Below are 11,607 nucleotides of genomic sequence, written 5' to 3'. Positions count from 1 at the left end.
CCTTTTAATGCAAGTGAGGAGTTCTATGAGTTTGAAAGCAGAAATTTAAAGAATGCATGGAAATTTTTACAAAATCTTATCAGAAGATGTATGATAAAAATGAGAAGAATGGAAAGACATTTTGAAGCAAAAATAACTAATACTGAAAATTAAAAGGAAGAATAGATTAGGCAACAATAACCAAAAAAATCAGTCTTAGTCCATACTTTTCCCTGTAGCAATATCAGTGGGTTACCATTTTCATCGTGTGCCACTTGGGATGGAAAATGTTAGAATAAAGGAAACGTCAAGATAAAGGAAAAAATGTTGGGTACTTTTATCATCAGTACTCTCAGCCCTCAAATATGAGATCTAAGCATTGTCTTTTATTAGCTCAAGTTACAAATCCCAACACCACCCGTAACATCTACCATTTTCTTCTGAGCAATGTTTATCATTTTTATAATCACTTAACCTCTTTTTCTTAACCTGCCAGACAATGCTTTTTTGTCTACCTCCTTTAACTTCAGCTAAATGTTTATGTTACCAAATACTATTTCAAAAATACTGTGTCCCACAAAACCTGTGAGAAGCTGGTGAACACTGTAGTAGTTATTTTGCGGTCCATGCTCTCCTATCACTGCCTACATTGCTATCAGTATCTAAGCAAGTTAGTTTAAGCAATCTCAAATACATCTATATGTCTAGAACCTGCAGTATAAATTTGCCCTTATGCATCATCATGGATTACATACAACAAGTGAAAATTTTTTTCCTACTGAGATAGGCAAATCTGGAATGCAAATGGAAAATTCTGAATTTCAGACAAACAAATGATTGCCTATCAAAACCCCTTTCCAAACTAGTCACTAGGGTATTGCATACATGTGAAGGGGGAAAATTTGTAAGATTCAGACAATTGCCACAGGCATCGTTAATTCTAACAATACTTCTTACTTGCAGATAGCGGCAAGTCAGAAGTCTGAAGGAGGTAATAATAGCTGCATGGATATTAGCATATGCCATTACCTGATCTATCTGCACAATTACAGCGATCTGTGAATGCTAAATTTGCTTATCAAATCTGACTTAAGTGCCTAAAACAATCCTTTTTCAGTAACAACATATCTCTTCAGAATGGTTTGGAACTGATGGAACTTAAACTTAGAGAAAAACCACATGGGCATAATGTCTACAAGAACTGAGAAAAGTAATTGCTTCCAGAGAGACTTCTTTCCTCAACCAAACTGAGGAGGGAATACAGCAGTCAATTCCATTTCTGAAAAACAGGCATTAAGAGGCCAGAGAGCTTTACCAAAAATTAGAGTTTTCCTTTCTTTTAGCAGTGCCAGAAAAAATTTAAAAAAATGACTAAAAACATTTCAAGGCACACCACAGTCATCAAATAAGAGTAAACAATCAGTATCTCTCTGCTCTGAGACGCTATCAGTGATTCAGTCAAATAGAATCATTCAGTCCTATAAATACTATAAATTGTTTAAGCCATGGGAGCTCTACCAGTTTACACAAGAGGATGTGACCGTCTTTGTATAAACGCACAGGTCTCTCAATACACCCATGAAATAAAAAAACCCACATTCTTCATTCTGCCAAAAACAACCGTTCCCTCCCCACCCAAAAAACACAAAACAGAAAATCACATAATACACAAGTGACAAAATGAGGTGTCCTACTGTAGCCAATGGAATGTGAAATAAATAAACATAAAATAAGTAAGTCCAAACAGATACCTTTCACATCTACTGCTAATAACAGAAATGTTGCCTAGAAGTTTTTTCGGATATGTTCTCACCTTTATAGCAAGACTGATTTTGATAGACTGTGTTTATTTAGGAAGAAAACCTTAGTCTTTTTGAAAATTGGTTTGAAAGAGAAGATTTTATGAACAAGAGTCTCATTGCTATATTTTTATCTATTCCACAGATCTCACATTGCTAACTATAATTTATCTAGATTGTAAAACTACTTTGACATCATTGAGGATGGCAGAACTACTTCTGATGCCAAGCACTTCATTTAATCACTGAGAAAAAGAAGAAAGTCAACCGAGTACGAACACTGTGACATAACACACAAGCCTAGCTAAAAGACGAATTTAAAATATCCAGACATTACATATGGACATTCAGGAAAAAAAAAGTAATATATACTATTAGAAAATGTGGCAGTGAGGAGGTGTTATGGACCTGAAGACATTTTGATGTTGAGATATCTTTACATTACTATGCAGTTGCTATTTGCATGTCAATGTTTGCAAAGTAAAAAATAAATATAAAAACTAAGACATTAAAAATATGTAAAGAGATGCAGTTTGCAGTTCTAAGCTGCTATCTATCCATCTATTCAGGATAGGATGTCATAAAAAGCATCAAAACACATACCTCTTCTTGCTTAGGAATGTTGAACTTCGTTATCTTTGACTTGGTCCTGGCCGAATCAGGTTTGTTAGAAGGCACTCCCCTGTACAACTTGGTTGTCTCTGTCAATAACTTCAGCTTTGGAGACTCATCAGGGGCCTGATCTTGACCGTCCATTGGCCTTACATAAGCCGTTGGTTTCTGCTGAACCAGACTGGGCTTCGAAGCAAGAGATGGTGGGAAGTTCTGGACACAGTGCCCACTGCTGTGCTTTGAGGGTCTCTCCTGAACTTGAGCTCCTCCTTCTGAGCCACAATTTAACTTTGCTGGCTGCTGCACTCTGCTGACACTGTCACCTAGTGTGGCCCTCAGTGAGCTTTGCTGGGCAGCATTGGAGGAGGAGGAGGTGGGACTAGATGCATAGCGTTTCAGTTTCTCCAGACTGGATTTTTGGTTTGCCAGTTTGAAGTCACCCTTGTGGGACTCCAGTGAGCGGTGTCCATGCTTGCTGGCTCTCTGCTGACCCTCTGAAGCAGCATTGTGCCCAGCCTTCTGCCAACCCATCGTGGTGCTTTTGCTCTGCTGCGCAGGTAGGGCTGTTGGTGCGGAAGAAGTGTTGGAAATGGAAGGAGGAGGTGGCGGTCTTGAGTCTGCGATAAGAAGTTCATCGGGCTTGGGGAGAGGTGTCTGAGGAACCCCAGGTTTTGGAACCCCAACAAGGTGGCTCTGGTTTGATCGGTCGGTTAACAAATCTTTCATTTCATCATAGTTGCCCAGTGTATTCTGGATGCGATTAGAGAGCTCGTCCCCCTTGTTAGTCTGCAAAACAAAAATTGAGTGTTCTACAATAGCCAACCTAAGACAAACAAAATTCCCTGCACGCTTCTGCTGAAATCTTTACTGAAGTTGCACTGTCTTATTCAGCAGCAGCGTTGAGGGATGAAATCGAAAATCCTTATTGTCTCTGAAGATACTTGTCAACATCTTAAATCTACCCTGAACTGGAAAAGCTATAAAGGGCCTTAGAGTATATAAAAAAAAAAATCTATCACTGGTATCATGCTGTAGTTAAAATATATTACCTGGAAACTAGAAAATTTATTATTGCAACTACACAGAACAGTTTGGATTAAATCTGACCATGATAAAACTTTTCCTATAGTCCAGTGCACACTCTCCTTCAGCCATGAATGAAAATATTGCATTCCTGATTACCTTCTCTGCCTCTTCAAGTTTTCACATAGCATCTGGGAAGCACTGAATGAACTCTCCAGTCTAAGCCAGCCAAATACTGCAAGATAACCTGAAGGCAGGTCATGGGACAGTGGGAAAACTACAGATCGTTACATCCTTCTGATGAAAGTGCTCTGTTGAGATGTTCACTCCAGAACATTCTTCCCTTTGAGAAAAACGAGTGAGTAAAACTCCCCAAATTCTTGAAAATACTCAGTATTTAATTGTACAGCAGGGGGGACACAGTCAGCATTTCCACCCTTTAAGATTAATCATTGTTTTTGAAATCATCCATTTAATTCCTTGCTTAAAAGGAAGAAGCTCCACAAAGAAATAAAACAAGTGGAAAAAAAATACTGAAGAAGGTTGAAAATTATTTCTTTAAACTGTCAGCAAAAGAGGATATCATTAGCATTTCTGCAGCACAGATTTTTCTGAACCCTACCAAGAATCAGGTGTGTCTTTTGTTTTGTATTTTCAGAGGAAGATAGTAATGAGATAGTGGTGTTCTCCTATCTCTTTTCCAGACATGGAGTCTCAATGGGGAAACACTCATATGCTTCAGAAGGCCAAGCTTTCATCTCAGGATCCTCTGTTTAAGGGGGAAACAGTAGCTTAGAGATGAAGGAAGTAAAGGGAGTGGAAAATAACCAAAATGTGAAGTATGTAGTAGCAATACCAATCACCCTGGAAATGTGGGGATTTTTTTTTTCAAGAATTCCAATAAAATTGAAGCATTGATTCACAGTCAGCATAGCTTAAGAAGTGAACGTTCCTTCACTTCACAAGAATCACATAATGTCCTAGAGAAGAGGAAATTACTTAAGAGGCCTCAAAAATGGGAACCATCGTTCATATCTAAAAAGAAACTGTTGCAGATGAGTTGTCTAGCTCACAGCTTTAACTGGGGTAGGAAGTATGTTCAACTCAGGCAGATTAAGAGGCACAGAAGGCATCTACATGGGGATGCTTTGTTGGTACAGTGGTAAAAACTGAACAGCTGGCAATGGAGATCTGGACTGCTCATTTATGGCTATCTGCAGTTGGGCTTATTGATCTTCAAGATGGTTGGAGATATATTCATATGTCTCCTGGGGTCTGTGGCTACTACACTTAGGTATCTCCTTGACCAGAATTATTATTTTCTGAAGGTATACAGAAGTTTGCTTTTACTCAGTGGATCTCTTCTGTCCCTTCAGTGGATATTCAACTTGTGTAGCTATCTTGAAGAAAGATGCATTTCCAGCTTCCCTCTAGGGAAGGAGATCTACGCTTGGGTCTGCACCCAGCCTGTCTCAGCCAGCCTGTGCCTCAGGTTTCCTTCCCTCCCAGGAGCACAGCAACAAGGACCTCAGAATGGAACAAGGCCCCTAATCCCCACAAGTCTCTTCCAGCACAGACCATTTGTGGGGCAGCTCTCTATCCAGCTGGATCAGTGGATGCAAAAGAATTTATCTTTAAGTTCTGTACCAAAAAGTCCAACTTGCCTAATAGAAAGTCATTCTATCTCATGACTGCTACTTGGATGGGAGGTAAATAAAAGCCTAGTTGCAGATTATCTATAGACTGTCACTAGCCCAGACAAGTCAGTAGACTATAGGTATGATATGAAGCTGACACAGAGATGCCTGTTAATGAGAAATGCCAGATAACCACAAAAATAATTGCAGCAAAAAGATCTAATGCTTGTACAATGGAACATGCTGTCAACTGGTGGGTATTGTTTGTTCCTTCTGGATACACTGAAGACATCGTGAGGGGAGATTTTGTGCTGAGCTGAGCTCAACTGGAAGAGTTCACCTATGTTCTCCTGGGAAACAGCTGGGACCTGAGGTAACTTGTTGGGAGCTTTAGATGTTAAAGCTTTTCCTATTATTTGCTCTGAAATATTGCTGGCTTTATTTAATCACTCACATAGGGAAAACATAATCACAAAATGAGTAAGTGGGAAAAGCATTCTGTGCAAACATTTATAACTTACAGTGCTCTGACATTCTTCAGTGTAGGATGTATTCCTGCATTTGAAGACCTGCAAGATCCAGCACTTCTAAAAATAAGCCAGATGGTTGCATGGAAGGCCATCAGATTTTTTTCTCCATGAAAAACACCTTGTGATTAATGGGTCAAAATATTCTGTCCATGAAATATCCAGAATGAAATTCCTATTTTTTTATCTCCTGCAAAATACATCTCTAGTAAAAGACAGTGGATTTCCTGGAATCCTTCTGAGAGGGTTGCTATGGATACTTTGAAATGAACTGGATAAGGGGCAACTGAAAGAGTCAAGATTTTTCAGGAAATCTGCTGTTTGAGAAAGAGTACATACTATTTAAGAGATTCCCAGTCTGTCTTTGATTTTCAGATATGGCCTTCTGAATGACAAATCCTTTGCCAGCACCTTTTCTAAAGGATAGTCCAAATATGGCCACAATGTTTACAAGTGATAAGCAGGGATGGCGTGCCTGTTCTGATTTTCTTGTAAGATACCTGCTAAGCACTTTCCCTGCTTCTACAGACTGCATCCACTAGTTTTCATCAATTCCCACTATTGTAGATGGAATTATACTGAGGTAGTGTAAAGATCCCTTCAGACATCATAAATAACTCAGAAACTACTGGAGAGTCCATGATACATGAAGTCTGTAGCATGACAGTAAGTACACTGAGACAGAGGTAATAATCCAAGTGTGTACAGTATTCCAGCTATGCCACTTTTTGTAAGTAGTTTAAGCCTCAGTATACCCACTTTCAATATCACAAACAAAACAGTATCAGAGACCAAGCAAAAAAAACAGGTCCTTTTTATCTTAGGAGTATATCCAACTGGATCCGCCAAATGGAAAATTATTCGTCCCTATTGCAATGGAGTCTTCAGTAAATGCCAAGACACAGCTAACATGTTTCAGACTTTTTTCCATGCATTAGCTCTTGATTGGTCTCACAGTAGACTTTTTCAAATGGAGCCTTAAGGAAGATTTCAAGACATTTCCCATGGTTTCTAAATGCCTTTGTAATGAATCTGAAATTCAGGCAGCTGGAGGTCAGCTTCAAGGCAGGCAGAGTTGTCTTCTATCAAGGGATATGGTTTGAAGGTGGTAGATCTTCCTCTTTTATTAGGAACTAGAAACAACAACAATCTGGAAGGAATAGCAAGTTAAAAGGTGACCCTGGGACACGGGCAGATGCTTGGAAACACTGAAGTCAGGTGCAGTAGCCAAGTCCCGGTCCCAAATAGGACTCTGGAAAGAGACACTGAGTACCCAAAGCATCAAGGACAAGTGAAGCAGCATGGAGGGGAAAGGCTTCACAGTACGGTGGATTTAATAGCAACTTGGGCATAACTGGAAGGTCACAGTAGGAGATACATGATGTTGTTCTAATGCACACAGGCAAAGTCACTGACTAGCTAGAGGAGAGGGGCACCCTCTGTGGGATACTGGTCTCTGGTCCCATCCATAAAGGCTTGGTTTGCCTTTAGTGGGCAGAGATGATTGTGTCTCACCTTGCTGTTTCCACGAGGATTAAAATAAGGAGTTGAGTTTACTTCTGAGTTACTTCTGCCTTTGTTGAGGGCAAAACATGCCTAGCAGACAAATACTGTTGGTACTGCTTTTAGGAAAAGAAAATAAAACCAAGATATTTCATCACATTAACCTTGGCCAGAGCATGATGTTTACTGTATAGCTTGACCTTCACACATAACTCTAACACAATTACTTTCTCCTATGTGTTGCAGAAACAGGGCACCATCACCTTCACCTCCTAGTTTTAATGCCATCTCAAATATTGTTAGGACATTTCTCATTTATTTCATTCTCATGTGCTGCTGAACATTATAGGAAGCTAATGTAAGAAAAATCCAATTATCAATGAACCATAAATGTTCTATGCAAATTTTGAGGGGTTGGCACTTGTGGGAGGTTGCTGAGACCCAGACAATGCCTTCTGCAGGCTGCGATTTAATACTGTGAAATATAATAATAATAATAATAATTAAAATAAAAAAGTCTCCCAGGTGGAAAGCATCTACCTTGTATGGTTCACTGAAGAGGGAGTAACTGGTGTTAAATGTGCCATCCTCCTGCTGGGCCTCCTGATTTCTCCTTTCCCATTCTTTCCTGCGCAGCACGTTTCTGTCCGGCTCGTAGACACTACAGCAAAAAGAGGAATAGATTTTTAGAGTTAAAAATCAGCAAGCAGCATATAAACCAGTGTGAATTTGAAAGTGAAGAACTCTGGTTTGCAGACAGATGGCAAAAAATAAGCAAGAACATGAATCAGTTGAATGCCAGTCCAAGCAGACCAGGGAGGCTCTGGTCTCTGGGAATGCTGATGCTTTCTTCACACAGGGAATAGATAATTAAATTCTTGCAGAAGAATAGAAAAGGAATCGCAGGGCAGGATCTAGTCTGTACAGAACCTCACTGCTTGAAACGTGACAAAGGAAATATCTAAGCAACTTTGACAAAGATTGAAAGTACTCTTCAGGCAGATGGTAATTACAGCTATGAGTAAATAGAAATTATATAACATATTTCCACTTATGACATATCCTCTGAGTGTTGTGTGAGAATGCTCCTTTTTTTACATAGATGTGTTTCTGTAGTGATTCTTTCATTAACTAGCTCCCTAAAGAGCTGTTAAAACTACATGCTGTAGTGGTTTCCACAGTTAGGCTGCTTCTTCTGATCTCTGTTAATCAGCCAAGTCATGAAACTACTGCTGAAACAATTCCTCTTTCTGATGGATTTGACACTATCACAACTTTAGAACACGAATACATGAATACTAGCATGACAGTGTATATATGGCTGGTGGAGTATAGCTGGAGAGGGAATAAAATCGCTGTACTACACAAAGGTATTAATCTTTAGAAATGAATTAGACACCAATATAAACATACAAAATAAAAATTAACTTTTTTTTTTCAGAACTCAACCACAATGTGTGACATCATAAAACAGAGAATCCTTTCCCCGAATTTCCTCAAGACAACACAGGTTTAGGCACCTCCTGTACATTTTATTCTCATCAAAAGAAAACCAGTGTATCCAATCAGCTTTACTTGTTATTTCAGGACATTGTGATGAGTTGCCTATTTTACATAGCTCAGCTAATGCCTTTCTTCTGGCACGGTAAATCTGTAAAGTACAAATATATATTAATGTCATGTAAGTGCACCATGTGTTAATGAAAAAAAAAGTTGCCTTGCTAACCACTTCCCGGTTAGCAAAACATATGTTGCATTGGCTTTCCACGTGATATTACCTAGTGTGCCTCGGGCAAGCCTGCAAAAAGACCAACAGCTATCTGATTCTAATTCTAGACGTGAGAGAGCTGAAAATATGTAGGATATGTTAGATGCTGGCAGATTTAACAACAATGCTTTAGCAGTCACCAAATGAACACAAAGCCTTACATTTGCTTGCTAATGTTGCTAACTCCTCCCAGACAGATCTGCCCTCTCAGTGAGGTCTCACTTGAGAGGCTGCATCAGGCCAGATCCTGGTGGGCTATCAGGCAGCCTTTCTGGAAGCCACCTATGGGCAGATGCCAAAGATGGAGCTGGAGTTTATTGGGAACATAGGATTCTTCCTTCAAGAAGAAAGGTGTAGCAAAACATCCCCAAGGGCTCACACAGTGTGCACTGCTGATGCCAGGAGGTAGGTAGTTGCCATTCACTGCTCCTTGGCCTGTAGTCCCCAGTCAGTACTGCATGCCACCTCAGTGCACTCCCCTCCTATAAGTTGGGGTAAGAGTCCTTTTAACAACAACCTCTGTGTCTGCTGTAGGCTTTCTGCCACCAGGAATAACCGCTGCTGGGTGGGTTTTCCTGAACTTGCAGGGATCCAGTTATAACTTCATCCTCAGCTGCCTTTCCCCATCCCCTGTTGACTCTTCCAGATGTTTTGCATTTAGACTGCAGCCTGCAGTCAAATAGAGATGGACAGATCCTCTGAGATTAATTATAATACTGATTTCTACCCAGTTTCTTGAAAGTAAACAAGTGTAACACTTCACTATGCCTCACACAAATTTGAAAATGCTGTGGTGTAGTACTCCTGAAGTGGAGAGACTTTTTATTATTTTATTTGATGGAGACATACAAGTCTCTAATATCCCTTTTATTTGATGAAAACCTATTTGATGTAAGACACAAGTTCTCAGATTTCTGAACCCTTTTCCCAAATGAGATGTTCACTCTTGGCCACAACTCACAGCCTGCAATAATTCATAATGATTATGCAAATAGCAAAACAGTGTGACAATGCCTAATATGCCACCTCTAAGCAGTAAGTTAGGAAGAGCAGCAAGTCAAGAGCTGCATTCTTTCGGTAATGCTAGATGGCAAAATCTCCAACATTTGCAAGGATGCTCCTTATTTGCATGAATGCTGTAAGATTCACACGTCCTTGAATGCATGTCACCAAATGCATTTATTTTGGTTCAAGGAGAATACTGCCAACTGCTACAATTGTCTTCACTGCAAACACTTCACTTAATGGAAAATGATCCTTTTTAATAGTTTTCTTTCCTCCTTCCTTCCGTTTTTTAATTTGTAGTTTAAAACATTCCCAAGTGCCCATGTACCTTTTAAATCATTTACATTGTGTTCATCTTTTCTGTATAGTTCACAAAGAGTGAGATTTTTTTCTCACTGGAACATCTGTGCGTATGTGTGTGGTGTACGTAGATATGAATATGCTATGTGCACACTCAGACATCAGTTTACAGATTAAGAATTTTGATACAGTAAACCAAAATATGGAAGTAGTTTTGCAAGACTGGGTAACCAAAGAACATACAAGCAGTCATCTCTTAAAAATCAGCATCATTTATATTTGTTTTATAGAGGTCAAACTCCAAAAGGATGAATTTAAATAGATTTTAAATGGTATATTGTTATTTTTAAAATGCTGTGCATCTTACAAATTAATGCTTAAAGGACGTGAACTGAAGCATGAGTGATGGTTCAAATACCTTCAGGAGATACATATGAATAAATGTTGTATTATAAAAATCACACTACTCTGCATTTGGCACACTGCTTTAAAAACACACTTTGATTTATCCCAGCCCTATGATCTGCCAAGAGATGCACTGAGACATCTACCAGTTAATTGCATCCAAACACCAGAGTCTGAGGCTTGAAGCACTCTCTGCACAACTTTATCCCAGTAACAGTAGGTCTACCTCCCCTGCTTCTCCTAGGATACTCTGAATAAATGCCATTCTCAGGTGTTTTACAGATCAGAATGTCAATGGGTTGCCGAACTCCTCAGAGGAGGCACAAATAACAAATGTCAAGCTGCTGCGATGTCATTGGGAAGGCCACCTTTATGGTCACCCCCTCTGTGGCTGTGGCTCCCACTTGATGGACAGGGAGGGTGGCTGCTGCCTCCTCCCATCACTGACCTCTCCCCAGCACTGCCAGAAGTGCTCACAGCCTCATCACGCTATTCCTGACATCAGAAGGAACCGCTTCCTTCAGTCCTTAATTAGAAATAGACACAGCTGGCTCAGGGGACAGCCTGGGAGCAGAGCAATAACCTTACCTGAAATACCTGGGACTGAATTTAATCTCTTACAAAGTCCAAGGAGTTATGTAGTCTCAGGTTAGGCTGAAAGCAATCATATAAAAAGCCTAAAGTTTTAGGCTCTCTCTTTTCTTTTTCTTTTTTAAAGCACACTATTTTTGACACAATTTTTATCCCCTCAGACACCACTATTGGAACAAATGGAATGAAAACACCTAATCTCCATGGAGACAATGCACCAGCTTTGTCAACAGTGGTGTCACCTTCCCTGGAGGTGTTCAAGAACCATGTGCATGTGGCACTGAGGGACATGGTTAGTGGGCATGTGGGGGGTGGGAAGGGGGGACTGACAGTTGGACTAGGTGATCTGAGAGGTCTTTTCCAACTTAATAATTCTATGATTTTTTTAGGGAATGTCCTCAAACTTCGAACTCCAAGGAAAACGCCATTTCCCAGCAGCAAAAGCACTGCACCTTTGC

General features: G+C 39.9%; 1 protein-coding gene across 1 annotated transcript; it reads right to left on the bottom strand.

The window, feature by feature from the left end:
* Positions 1 to 2,339: 2,339 nt before the first annotated feature.
* On the bottom strand, positions 2,340 to 11,335 carry LOC100538926 (AF4/FMR2 family member 3-like). The gene is made up of 3 exons (XM_031553979.1): positions 11,147 to 11,335; positions 7,621 to 7,741; positions 2,340 to 3,176 (listed from the first exon to the last, which is right to left on the bottom strand). Exon 3 carries the CDS (start codon positions 3,114 to 3,116, stop codon positions 2,340 to 2,342), a length of 777 nt encoding a protein of 258 aa, XP_031409839.1. The 5' UTR covers positions 3,117 to 3,176; positions 7,621 to 7,741; positions 11,147 to 11,335.
* Between the last annotated feature and the right edge of the window lie 272 nt (positions 11,336 to 11,607).

Source organism: Meleagris gallopavo, chromosome 1 (genome assembly GCF_000146605.3).
Source record: "Meleagris gallopavo isolate NT-WF06-2002-E0010 breed Aviagen turkey brand Nicholas breeding stock chromosome 1, Turkey_5.1, whole genome shotgun sequence".
Lineage (NCBI taxonomy): Eukaryota > Metazoa > Chordata > Aves > Galliformes > Phasianidae > Meleagris > Meleagris gallopavo.
Note: the sequence above shows the minus strand (reverse complement) of the source record. Positions and strands in the feature narration are given on the sequence as shown.